The sequence below is a fragment of the Plectropomus leopardus genome, chromosome 4 (assembly GCF_008729295.1).
Source record: "Plectropomus leopardus isolate mb chromosome 4, YSFRI_Pleo_2.0, whole genome shotgun sequence".
NCBI classification, from domain to species: Eukaryota; Metazoa; Chordata; class Actinopteri; order Perciformes; family Serranidae; genus Plectropomus; species Plectropomus leopardus.
This window is the reverse complement of record NC_056466.1, coordinates 23,929,918-23,954,569: the sequence shown is the minus strand read 5'-3', so window position 1 is coordinate 23,954,569 and position 24,652 is coordinate 23,929,918. Positions and strand designations below refer to the sequence as shown.

The following is a 24,652-nucleotide window of genomic DNA, read 5'->3' as shown; positions in this document are numbered from 1 at the left end:
TGATGCCCTGCTGAAGGACATTACGTCGAGGCAGATGCTTCCTGGAGAGAGTACTCTATCAGACTTTACTATTTGGCAGATGGTGACAAAAAGACATTTTCACATGCATATTTTTGATCATCTGAGCCATTCAGGAGAAAACAGAAACTTTTCATCAAACTCTTCACTACAACAGGACGTTTCTAGTCTTCCAAGAGCTTGTGTCATACTGTAGGACCTACAAAGGAGTTTCCTTTTGTCTGGATCAGTTATTGTTGCAGATACAGGTGACACTCAAACTGTCATCCTGTGGGAGAGGAAGACAAAACTTTTAATGACTTTGTCGGAGTGAAGGCCGACCCTGCATGTCTGCGCTTGTGTGCTGATCAAAGACGTGGCGGTTTCAGTATTACCTCACACACTCTGATCTTACTCAGTGCACTTAGAAAAATCTGGATGTTGTTTAGGTTCACACAGCAAACGGAGGCTTACAAACAACAGTCACAAGTAGCTTGTACTCAACTGAGCCTCAGCTAGGCTTTATCAGCCGAATATCAAATGTCCACTTCTGTTTTCTTATACCTGTGAACACTGTGTTTTGGGGTCATTTCCCACACCAGGTTTGGATTACATTCCCACTACAACAAAACTGCATCACAGTTCACCTATAAAGAACACAGTGACCTTTTATCAGGTCTCTCAGCGATGGCATCCGAGCTCAGATTGCGTTATCGTCAACCGGGCAAACAAACCAAAGTAAAGACGGAACAAAGAAAACAAAACTCTTACAGAAACATACAATACAGAAAGACATGCAAATAAAGATAAAAGGAAAACACACACACAGAGCTATTATCCTTAAAGCTCGTAGGCACACACGAGGTGAGGCCTGTAATTTCAGCCACAACCTCCCCAGTTATGTCAGCACAATGCTGTTCTTTCAAGACCCCAACGTGACAGTGTTACAAAGTAAGAGAGTGCCTCCCTGCAAGCCTGGCAGTGCTATTGATTTCCCTCATCTAACCTCAGAGGGTGCGTCAGTGAGATTGGTCCCCAACTCCAGCTGCAACAGCTCTCTACTCCGCATAAACTCTCTGCCCTTTTCCTTCAGGATGAACTTGTTCACCCCGACAGTTAGTGCACGAAGATGTGAGCAACGGGGATCGTTGGCACTGATTTGTAAAAAAAAAAAAAGAAAAAGCAAATCAATTTATGGAGGTGACAGATATCAAAGGCTACGGTGTTTAAAAAGCAAAAGTGATTTCCTTAGCTCCCCACTGGATGTGTGCTGCTTACGTCTGGCACCTGGTCCCTACGTTGTATGTGTTTCTGTGCCCAGGGAATAAGATGAAAATAAGAAAATCCAGGCAGGTGGCAGATTCTCTGCAGATAAATACACCACCACACACTTCAAGAGGGTCACATGTGATGATTGAGAGTGATTACTTTTGTATGAGTATATACATTGTTTTCGAAAAATCCTGCATAATGTACCTTCTATGTTTGAATAGCCGTCAGAAGAGGACTACAGGAAGGAAAGAAGACTGAATACTGAACCTCCAGGTGTGCTCATATGACATCAGCAGATGTAGCAACAGCATTATCTGATCAAGCTGTTAACTTATCTATATCACAAATCCCATAAAAGCAACTGTCAACAAACTTCTTCTACTGGTTGCACAAGAAATGGAAATATGCAAATAGCCCTACCAACACTATATAATACAAAGTAGATGACCTGCAGTTACATGCAGGTGCAGGAATGTTTCTGTATTGATTGGCAACAGTCTCGCCCCAGTTCAGCTGCAGAACTATTTGCGTTGGCCGAGTCAAATAAATCATTAATTAACAAACAAATCATAATCTGTTCTCGCTTTTCACTGTTAACTATTGATGGTGCTTGTATTACTATTGTATAAAAGCAGAGCAGAGCAGAGGCTGTGCTGTTGTACTTAATATCAGGTTTTAAGACCAAATCACAGACATGCTGATATTTAGTACAACAGCACAACCCCGGGTGTGATATTGCTTAACTAAATTAGTCACTAACTAATTGGATTATTCATTAATCGGTTTGAGTTGTTTTTTTGTTTTTTTTAAAGAAAATAAAGTCGAAATTTTCTTGAAAGTTTCTTTACTTCTTTATAGTCAACTCAATATTTTTGGGTTGTAGACAAAATATGTTTAAGGTCATCATCTTGAGCTTTGGAAAACACTGATCGACATTTTTTAACATCTACTCACATTTTGTAGACCAAATAACTAATTGGTTAATCGAGAAAATAATTGACAGATCAATCATCAATGAAAATATTCATTAATTGTAGCCCTAAGTCGCAGGCTCATTCGGACTGAATGAATGGAACTGACAGCGGAAACAAGGAAACGGGATGTTAAATCCAGTAGGTTGGTCACACCATGGCCAATACCCAATCCACTTAATCAGGTCAGTGTCAGCACTGATAGCAATCAGCCATATTGGATTGGTGCATAGTTGCAGATCGATTAATGCACTCATTTAAGCAAGAAATAAATCTTAACATTTATTTTGCTTTGCAACTGAAACATTTTTGTCTTTAGTTATGGATGAAAAACATTAATTGCACTAGACAGACGGGGAAACTGTCGAACTAAGCACTCGAGAAAACTCTTTCAACTTTTGGCCCATTCTTTTGAGGTTGCACATGAGCTAAAGTGGACTTAGTAACATTTCAGTATGTTACCCTCTAATCCTGAGGGCACTGCTCCACTGCTGGAGGTTTTTGCTAAGTTCAGCACCCAAGAGATGTCGTGAAATGCCAAAACTGAAACACAGCCACAGAGACATGGCTCTGAGGGAAGAGGCGGCGGTTTTAAAAAGAGTCTCTGGAGAGAGTTCAACCACTAATGTTCTATCAAATGAGACCTTTAGGACTTTAAAAAGAAAGAGGAAAAACATAATAGAGCACAGCCGTGACATTTGCCTCACACAAGGGGGTTCTCTGCCGAACCCGCCAAAGCACCATAAATTATCCACTTGTATTTTCTGGCAAGTGGGGGAGAAGAGGAGAAAATGTGCACTTCCTCTGAAAACCACGGGACCGTTGCAAATGAGGCTGAGTAAATTTACCACTTGGCATCAGTAAGTCACTTCTACGGATGATGAACGAACTGTGCCACAAGACGTGGAGAGGAGAGGAAAACCTAATAGCAGGGGAAAAAAGCAGGATGAGCAGAGATGCAGAAAATAGACAGAGCATGTGGAAGTACAACTCAAATTCAATTTCATCTGATTTCATTTCAAAGCTCTGAGGGCTTTTGACCTTTTGACTTTTTGGGTTGCAAGTAGAATCACGGCAACCTAGTTCCCAACACAGAGAGAGGCTTAGCCACAGAATTTAACACAAACAAATTAATATCATGATTTACCAACCATGACATCATGAGACTTGGATTTGCAGCCAAAATCTGGATCCAAGCTCATTCCTGCATACGAAATGCAACAGAAAACCACCTCAGTGTGCCTCACAAACCACCCCAAGGTAAATTTCAATCCTTGCATGTCATACGAAACACTCTTTATGTTAACCAACATTACCACTGAAAGTCTTCTGAAAAATCCTTTCACTTCCTATTCTCTCTTACTTCCTCATATTGAGTTTAAGCAGACAAATAAATCAAGTAATATTAACACTGAAGCAAATGTACACACAAACAAGAAGTTTGGGAAGGGAAAAAAATAAACTACTACTGTTTATCTGGGGCAATTCCACGTTAATCATCCCACACTGGACCTTTGGCAGTATTTCTACAAATGTAAATTTTAGGTGTTTTAAGTAGAATTTAAGTGTTTTTTAGTGGAATTAAATGTCTAAAATCTTGAGGATTGTGCTGCTTAGATTCCTAAAGACGAGTGGCAAACACCATCACCTTCTGATCAATATTTATGAGGGTGTCACTCTCACAAATGCATCATGGGAGTGTACAAATGTGTATTTCTTACATGTGTAACAATTTACATGAACATGCTTTATCCTCCCTTTCATACCTGCCCCCATGTTGTCTTACTGCACCTCAATTCATATTATCGTTGCATACACACAATGTTAAGTGTCCATGCAGCATAGGGGAACAAAAAGGGACTGAAAAGGTCTCAAGGTTCAATTGTGGCCTTTGACTCTAAAGGTAAACACTACAGCATGAATGAGGCGGTTGGATGAAGTCAGCTGAGTTGATTCAGTCCCGCCTGGTCTAAATTGGTCCGACTTTAAGTACAACCTGCCATCTAAGCACTAGAAACATGTAATCTGGAGCCGCCACTAGTCCCATAACACTGGAATCAAAACAAACAGACAGAGAGAGAGCTGCGATGTGCGTAGCTGGTGATATTCTTGTTGTTGTAGCTGAACTTGAGAGAGTGACAGACAGAGAAAATGGAGAAAGAAATGGATATGATAGGGAGAGAGAGAGAAAGAGAGAAAGACAGAGAGAGAGAGAGAAAGAGAGAGAGAGAGCACACGTGCTTGTCCAGCTGGTGACACACACTTGTTATTGTTGTTGAATATGAGTAAAGCAGTGCTGAGAGGCCAACTGTCCTGATGTAAGGGCTGAAAAACCCTCTGCGGCCAACAGGGAGCCACCTGTTATTGTTGACTGAGAACTGGTTGGCTCATGTTCACAACCACGTCACGCGTGAATACTATAAACAGCACTGCAAGTGTAACACACAAGCAGACACACACACACACACACACACACGCAGACACACACGCAGAGACACACGCAGAGACACACACACACACACACACACACACACACACACACACACACACACAGCTGCGACCTGACATGAGGTTGATGATGACAGTGAGCGTGAACTAAAACAATACTACCAAACTACTAGACTATTTGATCTATTAGCTGTGTAGAAAATGATAACTCATCTGTATATCCAGTCAGAGCTGATTAGATCAATGGACAAGAGGAGGAGCTGCTGCAGAGGTGAGTGAATGCAAAATTTAGACCCAGCACAATAAACAATTATGTTTCACTTCACTGCGCCAGAAGTTCTGCCATTTCGTCGAGTATGCTTTGCGACCTGGGACTGTGGTGCAACGAATAACCATAACAGTACATATTCCAACAGCGTTTCTAATGAATAGTCGAACTTCAAAAATATAAAATAAATATGTGGCAGCAGATGTTTCGACTTAAGCAGGCCGCCACAAATAAATGAATGTGTAGGACACCCTGACTAGTTCATGTTCTCAAAAATAATATTACAAAATGTCAAAACAAACTAGCCACCGAATTAAACAATTTTACAGTGATATGAAACATGTACACACTGGTTGATCACAATACAAATGGCGAACACATTTGGTAGATCACAGTGGCCAAAACTGTTTTTTCACTCTCTGACTACCTCTGCCATTCGTTCAACATGCTGAATCATTACTGATAAGGATGAACTGGAGCCAGCTGTGCCAGACACACCGCAAAATACACCAGTGATGGTCAGACACGGACGGGCTGAGGGACAGCCTAACAGTGCCCTGCAGCCGACTGTCTGGCCCACCAATGTCACTCATTTGCTCACCCCTAACTGCACTTGTGGTACTCAATCACGTACGCAGACAATGTGACACAGACATACAGTATCAAGTGGAAACCTGCATCAGCAGCACCATGCCGCTGCCCTCCCAGACATCTGGCACAAAACACAGCGTGCCAAGAAAACCACACTGGGCATGTGCAGAATGCGGATCACATTTAAAGCTTAAAAAGAAACAGGCCAAACCACAGCAGCCACTACCCAATATCAATCACACACACATGCACGCACGCACGCACGCACATACAGGCTTGTATTACTCTACTTGTGAGCGACATTCATTGCAATGTCTAACATTATACTTTACCTAACTTTAACTTCACTGTAAATCTGTCCCTGCTGACTCGAAAACCCTCAAAGTGTATTTGTCACTTCAAAATAATTCAAAGTACAAATACACACAGACACACACACCTTTCTTTCCAAATACAAGATCCCTTTGTTAACAGGAGGAGCACTGCAGTCAGAGACCAGCCTTGAATCAATAGTGCAGAGTAAATATTCCTAATACTGTGTGGGCCGAGCAGAAAGGTAGGGGGCTTGTTGTAAAATCTCCACACAAAGTGACGCAACTGTTCAAAGGGCACAATACAAAGACAGAAAAACATTCAACATGACTCTGTGGACGAGGATTTTTTTCTATGTATTTTTGCCTTTGTTGACACGTAAACTAAATGTTAGGGCTCTGAAAATAAACCTTTTGTAAAACTTTGTCCAGGGTGAAGATTTTCAGGAAGTTTTCAGTGTTGCTGTGTAGACAGGGAAAACTGAGTTTTTTGGGTGTGTGCTGTTATCACGATCGCGAGGCATTACAAATAATTATAGTTATTTTGCGTGATGGCGGGTGTTCCCCAACCAGTGCTAGCTCTAACCTTGCTCACAGGACAGTTTACTCATAAATGTATATGTAAATGAATAAATAAATACTCTGCCACTATACTGAGGAACAGAGGTGTCGGAAAGTGCGTCAGAGGTCACTGCTACAGACAGGCTTCTGGTAATAGCTTTGTTTGCAGACTTCTGATTGGTCAATAGGGCTGCATGGTATGCAGGTAATTACTACCTTTAAAATTATATATAAAAATGATGATGTGATTTTAGCTCGGGTCTATGTAAGCATGTTCCCTATGATTTGTAGGCTGGGGCATCTTTGTAGCACCACAATGCATCATTTATAATGGTATGTTGTGACATATATTGCCATTAGCAAAAACAGAAGCTCCTGCAATATTTGGAAATTGGACTTCGCCATAAATGCGATTTTGCTAATATTTAGTTAAATGTGCAGCCCTATTCCATCCAAAATCTTCTTATTTGTGTGGCTTTAGGGTTGTGTAGTTATATTGTTGCCTTTAATTGTGATTTTATGTTTTCATGTGGACAAAGAGTATTTTAAATTAACAGTGCTAGCGTGGACAGAATTTTCTAAGAACAAAGTAGGAAACCTCTGCATTCAAAAATACATGCGTCTGTGTGAACTACACCTTTAGGTGTTGAGTTCCTGAATGGGATGCAGATGAAAAGGAAACAAAACCCTCCACTATGGTGCGTTTCTCTGTGAACTCTGACTCTGTCACATATAGTTTAGTGTTTATGTGTCACTGTTACTTGTGCTCTGTTTGAGCTGCTGCCTGTTATAATCAAAACCTTTGCATTGCATTCTGATCTTTTCAGCAGACTGCAAACCTACAGCAACGACAAAACATCCCACTACTTTGCTTTTACGGTACCATGAGTGCCTGAATAATCAGTATTTGAGGTCCCGAAGGGGCTCAAACCTCTAACTGTACCTCCAGCACTTCAGTTTGGCTACTAGAGCAACAGTAATCCTCAAGAATCCAGAACCTCCAGGGAAAGAAAATCAAACCACAACATGATGCGTGTTGGCTGAAATATGCCCTGTGCTCACAGATTTGTTTACCTCAGCAAAACCTGACCCAACATGAGAGCCACTGGACTGGAGGACACTTGGGAAAGCTCTGACAGTAAGTCGGAGCAAGGGTGTGGTAGCGGATGGTTATATTAAGGTTTCAGCGGGCCGCTGACTGATTCTGTAGCTGGTGTCACAACATCAGCACAAGCACACACACGAGAGCATGTGATGCTGTAACGTCTTCAGTAATCACTTGATTGAGGAATAATAACTGACAAAAGAGAAAAAGGGAACTGATTACGTAAAGTGTTAGTAAGTGAGGTCAAAAGGTTTTTGCTTGCAGTGAGTTCTCAGAGCAGTCTTGATGCCCCATTCTTTGGCAAAAGGTCAGGTAGTTTTCTCTCCCTGTGTCCAATTTCATTGCAACTGTTCTTTTTTTTTTGCTCAGGCTCATAGAAGGCTCTGGCCTATTTGAGCATACTTTGACAAACAGGTAAAGCACACCAAGGACAGGTCAGAAATTTATCAGAGGGCCAAGAAATACAGATAGACCAACACATTTAATTACAGCAGATTAAGAGGAATTTAGAGTTGCCAGTTTTCCTAAGGAATATGGATCCCATCGACCTTTCAGGACTCTCTACGCTCAATGCAACGTACAAATAAGAAAGCACCTTTACTGCCCGTTTCCATTGTCTAACATAGTTCTGTGCAATCTGTGTCATAAATATGCATCTAAAGCTGCACACAAGACCCACTCACATCTCTATCACCTTGTTTGCTTTGTGTGACATCAATGGTGAACAGTGGCTTTAGCTGAAACCATTATACCGTCTTCCTGACCAAACATTTTAGCAATTTCCCATCTGACAATTGTTCTCCTCCAGACAGTGTCCCCTCAGTAAAAAGGTGTATGCATTACCCTCATTTTGAAACTCTGAAATTTGGGACATCTTCAGTAGCCAGACATGAAAGAAATTTGCCATGACATCATGTTTCTTACAACAATATACAAAATACTCTCTGGACAAGACATATTCCCCTTTTTTCCTCTTGTGACTTACTGGACTCTGTAAGATCTGCGTGACACGTTTCTTCTGCTCCAGAACATTGAAGTCCTGCCGAAGGTCAGGTGACATGTTCCTAGCCCTGATGTACTCCGGATCGTTGACGTTGACCCGGTCGAAGTAGCGCTCCTTAGTCCCTCCACTGGGTGGGGGAGGGGTGGTCACCACCCCCTGATGGCCGTCCGTGCTCATGCCTGCTTCACCTCACTCACTCGCTCTATGCCCGCCGCTCCGACTCTCACCTGAGAGGAAGAGGAGAGAGAGGTGGAAATGTTAAAACACAAACTGTGTCATTTGACAGGCAAGTGAGAGAAGTGGAATAACTGACATAAAAAAAACAAAGGACATGCAGTATTTCATAGCACACAAAAAGAGGAGTTTTAGGGAACAGAACAAAATGTACCAGAATTCTAATGCTGCCTTCAGGATGCAAACCAGATTTGCTTGTAGAACCTACTTATTCCTTAGAACAAAAGCCTTCACTGATGGACACACAACCGGTTTAATATCCATTGCTTCCTCCTTCCGTAGGATTTATATAAATGACTGTTGTCATTCTTTTAACAAGATTAACTGTCCAACATAAGTAGTCGCTCAACAGAGTTAGCAAAAAGACATTTATTACTCTGAAAACGAATGGAAAACATCAGGCATATGCCGACAAACATTTTATCTGCAGATGACAGCGTGTGTTTGTCAAACAGGAAAAGGATGACCCTGTTAGTGCTGCTCAACAGTCCTGACAACACAGGTTTGTTCCATACACACACACATCGTGTCACAACTGCACATAGGCATTAGTCAGGTCACTCTGACACACCATCCAACACTGAGGCCTTGACTGGTGAGAGGGTTTACTCCCACCGTTCATTCTCAGGTCAGCTGGCATGACAACAAGCATTTTGCAGGATACATAAATTGTTACAGTAGAAGCAACAAGTATGACTCAACCTCTCAACTCCTTGTTGTGATGCCATGGGACACAGCCAGTGAATGCAAAGGGAAATACTTTTGAAAAAGTGGTAATATTTGTTATGTATTTGAAAGAACTGACTTTGTGATGCAAGACTCACTTATGGGAAATTTAGCGATAAAGTACAATCTGGGATTTTCTTATAAGTGCAGTAGTTAATGACCAAAAAGCTCAATCCATCCTACACAAATTCCTTTAAAACTTGACCAAAGACCAAGTAAGGAGTTATTCACTTGTTGGTTCAACAGTGGTCTGGCTTTCCACCAGTTTCTTTTTCTGACATCCTGTAACACATGGGATCAAATGCATCGCCTCCTTGGTGAAATACAAAGATGAACTCAGACAAAACATATGAAACTGCATTTTCCAGGATCCCCTGCAACACAGCTGCTGTTGCAGTAGTAAAGGATAAGCTCGTCGTGTACTAGGAGAGGCGGAGCTTATGGGAGCTCTAACAGATGGTGTCTTGGCTTGAAGAGCAGAGGAATAAGAGAGAGGGAGCAAGAAAGAGTTTAAGAAAGGAATCCCGCTGCTTTCCGTCTTCAAAAGCCCAGTGGTCATCTGACAATGGGAGGACCAAAATTTAGGGGTTTACTCCACCAGAAGCGACTCTCTCTCCCCTTTTAGCCTTTTCTCTAAACCCTGTATGATGGGGAACAGGAGAGCAGGAGAGGTGATTTGGTCTGCACATGCCGCTAAGCTACTCACTCAGGTCAAAAGCCACTTAAAAAGATGGCTGAGATTAGAGGAGAGACACACAGCTAAGTGTATAGAGGAGTCATACTCAGACCAAACAAACAATGAGTTTAAGAAAATCCTTCCAAGAGGATGAATGTGTTTTAGTGGGTCTCTGTTTCATGACAACACGTCTTTACTTGTTCCGTTAGAAGAAAACAACTGTGCTAAGACTTGACATTTTCAGTGTTGCTACCTTACCAATTTAAATATGCAAGAGAGCCAGCAACAACACTTCCTTTCCATTACCAATGGCTTAAACACAGTTATAGCAACTATCCATCAGTCAGGACTTAGATTCACCCCAATATAACCACTACTGCTTCCTCTACTGTTGGAAAGTGAGCAGTCAAGTGTACAATGCCTTGTTCAAGAGCACCTCAGTAGTGACTCAATGAGTTTGTCACTTGTTTTCCCAAGCTTAGTCTCCCTTATTGTTTACTTCAGCTGGTATCTCTGTCACAATGGCTCTGTGCAGATGATCTTCATGTTTCTGAGAATGGCAAGCCACAAAAAATAAAGTTTTAGAAAGTTGTAGGAAAAAGAAGGAAGCTTGCATCCGTATAGCTACCTATACAAGGTATGATTTGAAGCAGTTTACGATTTTTGAGCCGCATGACTCATTTTAAAGTCAAACCAAATTTCAGCTTCATCGGACCGATCAAAGCCCAATCAGCTGCTCCCGACTGCCCATTGGATGCTTGGGTGATTTTTTTGTTCTGCCATTGTCATGTTCTCGCACAGGTGAAGCAGAGTAACGGTCAAAAGGTCAGTATGTTAGACCCAGAGAGAGAGAGTGAATCAAAGCCTGGACTGACTTGAAACAGACTTTTAAGCTCTTTTTGGAGCCTCCACTCTACATTATTGTGAACCATAACTCTTCTAGCAAACAAAATTCTACTTGCCTGCAGCCCTGAAGCTTTCAAAAAAATCTTTACTGACAATTGTCAATCGTTACAACAGTCGCCAGAGCTGATGAACAGTTTAATTGTCTGTTTTACACATGAGCATGGCTTGAGGTCATGGCTTGACGATTGTACTGTACAGTATGAGCACATGTTGGTTTTACATTGCGGACAGTTTACTTGTACAGTGGGAGTTGGAATTAAACATTTCTAGAACAGGCTTAAATCGTAAAGTGTATGCCCAGCTTAATATGACAATATTTTGCCAAAATATCCGTCTCTGTAAACCAGAGAATCCATAGGAGCACAGGAAGCCTCTTGCTCTCTACCTGATCCCACTTATAAAGCTATGATTTATACTATGGAAGCCCCCCCCCCCCAAAAAAAAAATCCTCTTTAATTGAATGCAGCTGGGCGGGGAAGAGTTATGTAACCTGATATTGAATTCTCCCTGCTGCTCGCCTGCACTGTTCTGCTTACTGAGTGCACAGGACAGGCCAGAATAAAACCACAAAATGATGGGTGGGGATGGGAGTAGGCATAAAGGGTAATTAAAGGAAGAAACACCTGAGAGATTTTTGGCTATTGTGCAATGCAACTCCTTGTACTCATTCTTCTGTTGCACAAATTTAAAGATTCTCTGGTGCCCAAAAGTAAATAAATTGTTGGGTCAGGTAAAAACACGCCTTGTCTTCTCTGATGTATTCTGATTGACAGTTAAAGTTCCTGCCTGAAATTTGCTGAATGTGTGGAATTCTGAGGGGCTGAACGCAACAGCTGTAGCCTCACCAAAATAAAGTTACCCCCCCTCTGCACCCTGTCTCTCCCCTCCCTTTACACTCACACATAAACCAGCACACTATCCTATCCCTGCTCAGTCACAAGACACACAACTCCAGCAGTCCCCAGCATGAGCTTCTACCCGCCCTCCCTCTGCCTCTCTCAATAGATCATTGTCCCCGTCCCGAACCCTCTGGGCCTGGTCACATCCAGAGAGATCGACGGTTGGGAGGTTTGGGAGGGTGAGGCGGGGAGAGGTGGTTGTGTGAGTGTGTACAATTAATCTGAAATCTGATCCTCGCATTAATGCATTGATGTTTATAATTCAATTTTCATGTTCGCGGCAGATTCTCTCTCGTGATTTATTTACACACTTCTTGAATGAGACACATTGAAGTTTCGCAACAATGCCAGAAGTTTAGATTGAGTTCAGTGACCGACTGGAAATTTTTACAAACAATTGCCCTTTAAAGATATGGCATTGTAGCACAGTGCTGTATTGTTATTGATTTAGGCTCCATTAATCTGCAGCAGATAGACGAGGCAGGCTGTGTTTACTAAAGGGCGCTAGACTGTGACCGCTGCCTGAGGCAAGGTGACCACAACCTCTCACCCCGTGACCTCCAGTGACCCTTGCCTCCCTCTCGCAGCTCTGCAGACATAAGCTGTCCTCATCAGTGGGCAAGTTGTCCATGAAAACTTTCTCATCTACAAACAATTACTTTAAGAGAGCCATAAAACAAATCACAGCTATAAACTGTGCCATGCTCAACATGTTTTTCGTTACTAGGAGTTACAAGATGAATGGTGTGGGCCTGTAACCTCAATCTAGCCTGGACTTAACCTTAACAACAGGCTGTTACTGCACGAGAGGCAGAGATTTATCAAACACTCTGCGGGTTTTAATCTGATCTGGACAATAAATTATATCAGTTTAAATGAAACTACATTGTACCAGGGCTGCAATGTAAGGTTACTTTCATTAGGCAGTGATTATTTCCTGAATTCATTGATTTTAATTCTCAATTATTTAATTTACAAAATTTCATAAACATGAAGAAAAAAAAATCCCTATTTCTAAAGCCCGAGTTGATATCTTCAGATGACTTGTTTTGTCTGACTAATGGTCCCAAACCCACTGACAATCACATAAGACAAGAAAAACAATTACAGTTACAATTAAGAAGCTCAAAGTAACTGTGGTGACAGCTTTAAATGCCTTATTTTGTCTGACAGTCAAAATTGATTTACTTTAACACCATGCATGACAAAGGAAAGCAAAATCCTCACATCTGAGAAGATTAAACCTGCAAACTAAAACCATAATTCAATTATGAAAACATTTGCCAAAAAAGATTAAGTTATAATATGGATGTTATAATATATATTGATGCGATTACAATATAATAGTATATTGTAATCGCATCCAACTGTAAAACACAATGCTTTAATGTTAACGTTTCACATTAATTTACTCCACTCCTCCAGACCAGAGATGTTTTTGATCCACATCTGCCGCTGGTTTTCAGTAAGTTTTACTTTTTTGCCTCTCCCTTTTACATCCTGCTATTTTCGAGATTTACAGTGGCCATTGTTTTATCCAATTTGATCCATTGGAAAAGCCGTAAAAAATGCAAATTACAAAAAAAGCACATTTGTGATGTGTTGGTAGTCTTTGCCTCCAGTTGCCTGCCCACCATTTGAACAAGGCGCTGATGTATGATGCCGTATGCAAAGAAGCTATCGACTAATTGTTGCAACTCTATAAACAATCCAGAAAACCCTACAAATTCTGAATGACTGCAAAATGCATCCATTTTACAAAACATCAGAAAAGTCATCATTTTAATGCATCCAATCCAATCCTAAATGTATTTTTGTTTGATACCATTAGTTCCTTCTCCATCTTTTTAGGACCTTACTGTACTTTTCTAAGACAGTGCTCACCCATAATGCCTTGGTGGTCCCCTGACAGTTGGGGCAGAGCCTGCGGCTCAGACAACACACAACTTTCCATCTTCATCTGATGACAGCCAGCTAATCTGGAAACCTATGTCTAATCCATATATCTGCCGCTCCATCTCTCTGTCTGGTCCTGTGTCTCTGGTTTGCTACATCTCTCTCACCTCTGTCCATCATTCTCTCTGAATTCATCCTTATCTTCAGCTTTTCTCTCCCTAAAACTGTACACAAGACACCTGGCACACACAAGCCTAGTGGAAAAGACACAACAAACTGACAACAAAGTCACAATATACTGTATTACAGGCAGTCAACACAAACACTGAAGAAGAAGACGCCCACCAACACACACACCCATCCACCCACTTACACACACCTCCTATCTATATCTTGCCTTAGGGAAGCTTCAAAGCATGACTGCTTGAGTCTCCACGAGCTGCCACCACTAATAATAGACAAACAGCCTTTTGGGTTGTGTTACGACCCCAACAGCAACAATACCAGGAAAGAATCTGTATGTTGGTTAATTATATCCACACACAGTGTAAATGGCACGGTGAGCACATGCACGCACAAGTCTGCACACAAGTGAGTAAATCATGTAGAGGCAACTTGTGCACAAAGAGGGGAGTAGGTGTGTCTAAACACGCCTGCATGACAGATCCAGCAGTGAAACTGGAGGACGGTGTGTGTGAGCCAAATGCTCAGCAGCTTATAGATCCTCAAACAGCTTTACGATGAGACAGAGAGAAACTCTTTTCATGAGCCGACCGGTGTGCCAGCAGTCTTTTGTCTGGAACAGTAACAGCTGGGTGCAGTTTGGGGTGTTGGTTTCTTGTGCAATCCTCTTGTGCAGATTGCAACATGCACAAAAACTTATTTTGATTTTTTTGTGCATTCTCTTAAAATTACTGATGTATAATCACTAATGAAAAAAAAAACATGCTGTAGTCTGCTCCTTGTTACTCTCATGACCCTAAAGTGTGTCCCTCCTTCATATACAGCCTCTGATACTACACACATTAGAGATAATAGCCACAGCTAATCTCTGGAGCTCACACTCACTGCGCTGTTACTGCCAAGCGTGTTTATAGTGCAGGAGTGCGTGCCTGCATATGTGTGTGCGTGTGTGTGTGTGTGTGTGTGTGTGTGTGTGTGTGTGTGTGTGTGTGCCCGAGCAGCCATACTAACATGGAATTCCCCTAAAACTACAAATCAGTTTCAGGGTTAGGATTTTGAGTCATGGCTCTGGCAGCTTGTGGAAACAAAAACAGAAAACAAGCTGGATTCCTCTTTAAAAAAATGAATGAAATTGGGTCTTAAGAATACACAACCAAATATCCAACCAGGTGTACTGGCACAAGAAACCAGCCCATAGACAAATAAGCCAAGCCCAACCAACCTTGTATTTCCTCCTTGGTCAGTGAATGGGAGAGAACAGGCAGTAGTAGTAGGAGGCTGGAGCAAAACACATGTCTCTATTTTTCTCTATAGCTCGGCGTCTGTGCTCAAATTCCAACACTGAGTCCCAGGGAGAAGCCAGGGAAAGACGAGAGAGAAAGAGCGGGATCAGAACGACTGAAAGTGAGAGAGAGGCTGCGATCACAAAACCAGTCAGTCCACTTGTCCATCCAGATTGTCCATATAGATGCTCACTGCTCGAGCTACCAGCAGACAGCAGATTCTCCCAGATTCCTGCGAGCTGTGCTCCTCTGCTGCGCCGGCGTTCATCAGAGAGAGATCTATCAACAGCTGTGAGTGTGTATGTGAGAGGATATATGTGTATGTGTGTGTCCTCCGCGAATGAGGGTGTGTGTTTGTGTGGAAAAGAAGCTAAAGGGACCACGTGATGCAGGCTTAATCCCCCGCCCACTGGCTAGAGGCACACACACACTCAGGCAAACACACACATATGGGCTGCTGGACCAATCAGAGCTCAGGCTCACACACACTAATCACCCCTCCTCCTCCTCCTCCTCCCTGCTCTCTCTCTCTCTCTCTCTCTCTCTCTCTCTCTCTCTCTCTCCCTGGTCTAGTCATCTTTTTTTCTTGCTTCTTTTTTTTCTTTGATCCATTCACTTTCAGCTCTTTCTCCCACATTCCACAATCCTCGCTCTCTTTATGTCCCTCATTCACGCCCTCTGCTACCCCGCCACCCCTCAGGCGACTGTACTAAAGGTCAGTGTTTATGGGTCCGGCTGGCAGCAGTGTAACTACAGCCCAACAACCTGCTGCAGCCAAAACTGCATAGCCTTTAAAGCCACTTCCGCCCCTCACAATCACCGTTTTCTGGCTCTGTGGTGAACTTTAACAGCAAATGCCTTAACAAAAAGTCAGAGGACACTGTCAAAACTACAATTTTCCACTGAAAATGTCACAGTTTAATGATTCCAGGTCAGAGGTCAAGGTCAGCCGCATCACAGCTGTTTGTGATTCAGTGACTTGCAAGCAAAACTCTATTATAAACATGGCATTTTCCCTCCCATCCATTTTTCTGTTGTTTTTTGTTACTGTTGATTGAGTCCTACCAAAGCTGCAACTACTGACCAGCAAACTTGCTTTTCCACAGCACATTCCAAAATGATGCTTCAAAAACCAACCGCAACCACTTAAAGCATGTTTTCTTCATTCTTGTTGATCACACTACACTGAGACATGGTACCAAAACGTGAAGAAAATGATTAATGTCAGATCACAATCACTTTTACTTTGCCATTGGCTGGTCATCTGTAACTGACAGATTAATAATGTGCAGAAAAGGAACCACGACTTTAACTGATGATTAGGGTGAATTGGTAAAGTAATTGATTAATAGAATAATACAGCAACTGACTGCATAGTCATATTTAAAATATATTTTAAAAAAAGTGGTTAAAGCAATGAACCATGTTCCATTTTAATGTATTACATCACTAAAAACTTCAAATGTGTGAAACAAAACCTGAAAAACTACTTTCCCTTAAAATAATGAATTAGGATGACAAAATTAATACATTACAATGTTACTGTCATGATAAAGTTGCATGTGACAGTGTTTTAAGGTTGATTTTTTGATGATCCATTGGCCTTTAAGCATGCAGCTTGATGGGGGTAAAAAAAAAAATAAAGTTGTACAACCACAAAATAAAGTCAACAACCTGAACTCCACTGGTGGAGACAATACACAAGTCATAGGCTAAATGCAGAGGAAAGACAAACAATCCGGGCAGCCAGCAAGACGTCAACCACCTGTCAGCCATGCGTGATGCTGTTTGTTTTTCACAGTATCATGCCTCACCTCAACTGCTATGTAAATTTACAGGTGGATCTTTTAGATTTAATACTGAAAATAAAGATTGTACCAACAGGTGTAATGCATAGAAGTGTTGAAAAATCAACAACAGACAGTTTAAAAAATTCAATTACATCTAATTTTTTACAATATGCAGGCTGTAGGCACTCTCTTTCTGGCTTAGTGTAAGAAACAGTGCTGGTATGTAAATGACCAACTATCTCTCTTAACTTTGAACTGTCTTGTAAAAGTATGTCATTATCCAGCGCTAGCACGGAAAACGTAAATCCAATTTATGTGAGTATTGATGCCAGAAGCTTTTGGCAGAGATCTTTTGGGTAGTAAAGCTGTAGTACATGTTGACTGCCATCACCTGATAGCTTAGATGATAAGTGGTTTTTGTTTAGGCTCCTGGATGAAAAACTGTATCTACGCTGTGGCAACAGACGGCGAGCCAAAACCGATCTGACAACCTGCACTGCAGCTTAAAAACCTGCCAAAATGAAACTTTACACAAAATCCTGCATTATTTTGTGAAACCTCAATCTGTATTTCCACCAAGTATAATGTTTTTCATGCTACAATCTAAAGAGCTGAGTTTTGTGCATAACACATGTTCAGGCAAGAAGTAAAAATTGAAGGTGTCAAATATACATGTCATGGGTTTGTGAATAATGAGAGTGAAAGAATAAGTTAATAAAGATATTGACCCACACACAGGATGATTGTCAGTGTTTCAGTATATGTAGTGTGTCTCTCAGTCGCTCTAAGCTATGAGATTGTGATGAGAGGGACTCTGTTAATGACAGCTTGACACAGGAGGCAGTAAACACCACTGAGGTGAAGCTGTGACATTGTGCAACCAAGTGAACTATGTACAGATCAAAAGGACAGCTGTCGGCCATAATACTGAAAAAAAGGACTCTGTAGTTTTCATAATTTCAATAAAATCTGTGATATTGTTTTATTTGCAGTTTTATTGTAAATGAAAGGTTTTGAAGTTTTTCAAAATGGCACTCTTCTTAAGTCTAAAATGTAAAAAGATAACATAAAACGTTGTAATACACAGTAAGTCTGTAGTACAATGGGTTTACAAGTCTTTCATAACAATGTTCGTTATCTAAAGATTGAATGTTTTAAATGGTGACACTGCTGCATAGTCTATTATCTTTACCTGGCTGTGCCATCAATGGTACTTTACTAGGAACACGCACGAGAAAGATAAGTTCAGAACAGTGTGTGTGTGTGTGTGTGTGTGTGTGTGTGTGTGTGTGTGTGTGTTCTGAACTTATCTTTACAGCAGAGGAGGAAGATGTGCCTACTGGTGAGGCTGAATGGTAATGTAAGTGCTGCAAAAGTGCTGTCAAAAATATTGATTTATTGATGCACATTAATTCTGAATATTTTCAACAGTATCGATACACTGGTACCAGCTCAGGTCTCTCTCTCTCTCATTGTTAATGTTTTCTGCAGTCATTCTGCTCCTAACACTCTGCTACTAACAAAGAATAGAGAAGCCACCGTTGTCATGTTATATCCGTGTTATATTTATCTTTTGATTTAAAAAAGGGATTTGTATACCCTCAGTATATTTTTTCACACGGTTTCAGACTTGTATCAAATATTGATGTTTTCAAGGGAGACTTATTGTAAAGAAATTCCAGTACTGTCTGGGAATACAGACACACACAGACAGCGTTATGCATTCCACAGACATGGGCCCGTGCTGCCGGCTCTTAAAAATAGGCGGATTCCTCTAAATAGCATCACATGCATGTGGAGGAAATAAGTGATGCGTTTGCTTGGGGTGGGGGGGCGGCTGCAGGCGGTTTGTACCAACAAACAGACCTATCATCCTGCAGTCGCCTCATGACTAACTGTCTTTTCCCACATACTGTGTCCTCTGCTCTTGGGCCTTACTTGTGCTGCTTGTCTATGAAATTACATTATAGGCCATGCTTATAGAAAATAACCTTATTTGTTACCATATCAGCTTGGGGAGGACAGAAAGTCCATTGCAGCATATCATTCTGTCTGTACTATAAATGTACACTGGAGAGTCTGCAGATTTTCAGTCCTACCAAATGCTGACTGAGCAGATCTCACTGATTAGTTTTAACAATTTAGGTGACAGTAAGCTGATCAGTAAAATCTGCAGCATTACGGATTGATTGGAATCGACATCTGTACGATACATCACTGTGTATATCCATGTCTTTAAGGACATTATATCATCAGTGACAAGTAACAAGCTACAAAGGACTTTTCTATTTTTGAGTTTTATATTATTTGTCATGCTTGCAAAGCCACAAGTAATACTTACATATATATACAATACTGTTCTTTTTGTTTCAACACAGTCATTATTGTGGAGCTGTGTTAATATAAGCTGTGAATGTTCTGCATGATACACATCTATTTCCAAAGTTATTGCCAGAGTGTTTATGGTTTTAAGAATTTCTCGGGTGTCTTTTAATTTAACATAGACTTAACCATGATAACTTTACCACCGAACAGTAATTTCCTCCTTCAGCATATAATTTTGCACTTGGCATGCTCAGTGAAATATTGACACTAGCATTATTCCCTGCAACTGGTACAATACTGCTTCTTTTTGTGTTGCCCTGCCCTGTGTCTGCACATTTCTCCTCTGCAGTGTAGTGAGTATGCCAGCTACAAACTGGCATAGAAAGGAGACTGATCTCCCTCCACCTCCACCCCTCCTTCTGGATGTTGGTGCATCACTCAGCACTTTATGCCCGACTCCCCTCCACACACACACACACACACAATCCTCTGCTGTCAGTGCCAGGCCTGACTCAGGGAAACAGAGCTACACACATAGAGCTACACACACACACCCCCCCCCACACACACACACAGACACACTCTCTCTCTCTGTCTATATTCCCACACAACTGTCAAAGATTAAACACAGTACTGTTCTACAAACTCAACTAAACTTTGCCTATACGATGATTGCAAAGTGCAGGGACATATAAAGAGACCTGGAAACAGCCTTGGAAGTGCCCAGGAAGCCAAAATGGTTAAAATGCAGCATTATAAAATCGCCCAAATAATCGAGCACTGCTTCTGCAGTGTGTGGTCAATAGAGCAGGAGTGGTAGAGACGTCAGCCGGTCGAGCCGGCTACTTCCAGTTTACGACTCTGTTATGTTGATTGGGGATAAAATTATTTAATCATGCAGCTCTTCAAGATTTTCCAAAAAGTTATTGGACCGAATGGATTAAATACTGACGGTGAAATTTGTCATTTTGCAGTTATGATGATCAAAACAATGAATCCATTGCTTTACATGTCTTTTTGTGCTGCACTGCATCTCATGACAGTTTAATTGCACTGTTTGGCCACTATAAAAATGTGTTTCGAAGCCTGATGCACTTCCTGGGGGCCTGTCAAAAAGCACGAACGCAAAGGGAACACATTAAATTAGGACAGGCAGTGTCCAAGCAGCTACGTCTCACTGGCTGATAAGAGCAGGCTTGTCTCGTACTCATGACCCTGTGGAAACCCAAATTACTGTTATTGCTTTAGGTTGACTCCTGTGACACATTACAGTCAAGGTCAGACTAAACCCAGGGGATCAAAAAGAACTTGATACTCTGCCGTCTCCACGTAACTGTTATCAAATCTGATGAGTAACGAGCCCGCCGCACACCACAGTGCTTTTAAGTAATCCCTTATTTCTATTGAAGTCATCCCCTCCTTGACCTCTGTGATAAGCTGCGGACAAAAACAAAAACACAACAGTGAGGAAGACGTGAGCGTCTGCTGGGCTAGATGTATGCTGGTATCATTTACTGCCAAAGCCCCGCTATCAGCGTTCTGTCAGCGTTTCCCACCAAACGCCAAGCAGTAACAGGAGAGGAGCGAGGGGGCACGTTCACTGACGCTAACTGCTCAGGAATGTACAAACACTTGAGCTTATTATTGCACCTCCGCGCTTTTTCCCAAGAACAGAAAAAAATAGCCAACTGGTGCTGGAGACCCCACGGTGGGAAACTGACAGATGTGTTAATGCTTAAGAAAATAAAACTCATTCAGTTAATGGGTGTGAGGCGACCCCACTGACATAAGAGAAGTAGTTTTTCACAAGGCCTGTTTTGACTACTTTTACTTCAAACGCCATTTGCCGACATGACAGGGAGGTCAAGTTGACTCCCAGAAGACAGTATAAAGCCACATGACGGCCACAGCCACATAAGAGCCTGTCAGTTAATGCGCAACTACATTGTGTTTGCACGGCGAGTCGTCCTGCAGGACAGATACGGGACAAGCAAGCCTGCAGAGCAGATTAAGACGTTTACATCTGCCATGGAGGATTTCATCTTCACCTGGAGGTTCAGACTTATGTTATCAAACATTCATTCATTCTTTCCTGGTCATTTTTTAACCCTGCAGGGCTGAGAAACGGGGCAGTATTACATCACCTGCTGTACACACACAAACACACAGAGAGAAACTGTAAAGCCCTCACTTCTCCGTTTATCGAGCTCTGTCTAGTTTTACGCTTATGTGGGAGTGATCCTAAGTGGCCTCTAATCCATGTTTGAGGGGTAAAGAGGCATTTAGCGAGCAGCTAATGTTTAACGCGTTCACATTCACTTCCTGGAGCGCTCACTGGGAACAATGCTGTCACTGTCTGAGCAGCTGTGGTACTTAAGAGAGGAGAAGAAGCACACGCAGCATACACACCATTACAAGGATGAACTCAAGCGTGTCCAGAGAAGTCTGCCGCCGCCTCAAGGTTCAGGTGCAGTGATAAGTGTAGAGACAGAAGAGAGCGAGCAAGGAAGTAGAGTGCTTGTGTGTGTGTGTGTTTGTGTATTTTTTTAAAGTCAGTGTAAATCCTTCATTTCCTCCATTGATGGAGATGAAAAGAGGCCTGGAAGGGACAATAGGAAGTCACCACCCAGTCACCGCCTCGGTCAAATGTGCTATTACAGGTCAAGTTGAACGAGAGGAACTTCAGTGACAGATCGCTTCGGAAACACAGTGTTTGTCTGTAGGAAATTTAGTGCACGTATGCCGATTTAACATCCAAAATGAACTATGGCTATGTTTACATTCCAGGGCTTAATGCTCAATTCTGATTTATTTCATTGACACATCATCCCTGAATGTCCAAAACTGAGGTAGGAGAGTATTTAGAGGATCATATTTTGATGTATAGGGCCACTGAATATGCGTTCGTATTTGATGCATAAGAATTAGACCGTGTTGTTCAGGACCCATAACTAAAACTAGTACAAAGATGGAACCAGCTGATAATAACAGTCCACTGATTTCTTTTCACTTTTTCTTGTCCTGCTCAAGTGTTGCTGCATTATAGTGATACATTTCAATTCCATTTTCATTTGTCACTTGGTGCGATTGTGTATTGAGGCCTCACACTAACATCTTATTTGTCTTTTTTTTTGTGAACAAGGCAATGACAAACTTCTTCAAATTATCGTGAAGGCAGAATTGTGTCATTTTGTTTTCTCTCATAAATGCGGTGGAAGAGCTAAATGAGTGTTTTAGCAAAAGTTAGATTCCAGTGAACAATTTCAGTGCCTCTGCAAACTTGAAAGAAAGGCAGGTGGAGATTGTGATCATATAAATATCTAAGTGATTTCTGTGTTAAGGTTTATTGACAAAGCCTGACACAAAGCACAGGGGTTCCCAGCTGGTGTTCATTCAGGTGTGCTGTAACATCTTTATCTATATTGAATATCACATGTGGAGGCCTCAGACCCATTCTAAACAGAGCCAACAATACCTGTGGACTGCCGTCACTCCCATAGCAGTCACAGCTTATCAGATAACCTCATACACACACATGCACCTTTTTCACTCCCTGTCGACAACAGAATGTGATACACACCTTGAGTCAACAGAAACAGGGGATAAAAGTTTACTATAATATCACTTATCTCTTTGTCAATACAGGATTCTATACTTTCTTGTTTAATGGGTTTTCTTGTTTCATGCCACTCGATTCATTATTATCTATAAAATGCAAAACTTTGTCAAACAGGAAAAAACAAAAAAGGGAAAGAGGTCAGACATTTTCTGTAGTCCTGGTTGTCCTGCAGGTGTTACAGTTTGAAGGAGCCAGAGGGACCAAATTGAACACGACAGAACGTCAAAATAAATTTCCTGTCAAGTTTAAGTCCAAAATGGCCGGATACACCTTGAACTAAATCTGTAAAAGAGCGCAGAACAGCTTAGAAGTTCAAAGCAGATGTTACATTTTTGAAGATAAGGAGAACCACCACAAAGTCCACACTTGGCAGTTAGCTGCATGATTCTTCATTGAAACTGCGACATGAAAGCTGAAGCACTGCGACTCACACAAACTTTCAGGAGACAAAAAGGTGCTTTGTAGCTTCACAACCCATAGGCCCATTCCTCTGAATCAAAGCCATGAAAAGAGGGAATCGCCCACTTTTATCTCCACAACTGAATGCTACTGTGCGTATAGCATGAAGGAAGCCAATGACCTTTCAAACATGGAGAATTTGTGTGCATGCATGCCTGAGTTAATGCATGTCCTCAGCCTTTGTGTGTGCCACCCTGACAACACAGACATCAGCCTCAGCCAATACCGTGTAGCAGCAAGTGGTGCGACACTCTTAATAAGCTGTTCGAAATACACTGGTTACAGAATGGTTTGCTTTTAACCGTTGTTATATGAAGCGTGGAATTCCTGTAAAAAGCTGAAATAATTCAGTGAGTGAGAAAAGAGATTTACATTTAGTTACTCAAAACCTGATTTACTTCCATCAAAGGTCATTTCGTGGCTGGCAAAATTAAGTTCAATGTACTACTTATATATATGACAATCTAGAGTTAAAATGAATATCACAGTATTATCAGAATTTTTCCAAAATGAATGTATATCATGCTGTTTAATTATGCTCATAATTCTATAGAAAATTATATTAGATGCTGATTGTGTTACACCAGGCAAAAATCTTTGTGTACACTATAAGTACTTCTTACTCCTAATTTGATTTAAAGAATTTCATTTAAAAAAAAAAAAATAGTACCCCAATATGCGCACAACAGCCCTATAAAATTCCAATGAAAGTACATACGTATTAGTTTGCTATTTTGGGAAATATGCTTCTTGTTTTTCTTTCTGAGATTGGATTAGAGGATCGACACCACCCTCATATCTGTACTCTGAATATAAAGCTACTGCCAAGAAACAATTAACGTAGCTTAGTTTATATCTTAGCTTAGCATTGAGAGGGAAGCAGCCACTCTCTCTCGCACTAATTATTATTAATATATAAAAATCATTTGTTTAACACAAATACGTAAGTGTAAAAGCAGAAATTTGTGGTTTTATGCTAAGCTAGTTCAAAGAACATGACTGAAAGTTGTCAGGATGCTGTAGTGTTCACACTACAAAACTTGCTTTCTTGTAATTGAAAATTTTTGTGGTTTCACACTATGACTGACAGTGGACACCGGGTCACACACTACAACTTCATTCAACAGGA

General features: G+C 41.4%; 1 protein-coding gene across 6 annotated transcripts in view; it reads right to left on the bottom strand.

The window, feature by feature from the left end:
* add3a (adducin 3 (gamma) a) overlaps positions 1-24,652 on the bottom strand; it is a 116,963-nt gene that overhangs the window by 34,542 nt on the left and 57,769 nt on the right. For 4 of the 6 annotated variants that reach the window (XM_042484711.1, XM_042484715.1, XM_042484714.1 and 1 more), the window contains exons 1-2: positions 15,270-15,660; positions 8,510-8,754 (exon numbers count right to left, since the gene is read on the bottom strand). In XM_042484711.1, coding sequence (XP_042340645.1) covers positions 8,510-8,704 — 195 coding nt within the window. In that variant the 5' untranslated portion in view covers positions 8,705-8,754; positions 15,270-15,660. Of the gene's footprint in view, positions 1-8,509; positions 8,755-15,269; positions 15,661-24,652 lie in introns of those variants that run through there. The other 2 variants (XM_042484713.1, XM_042484712.1) reach the window with 1 other exon arrangement.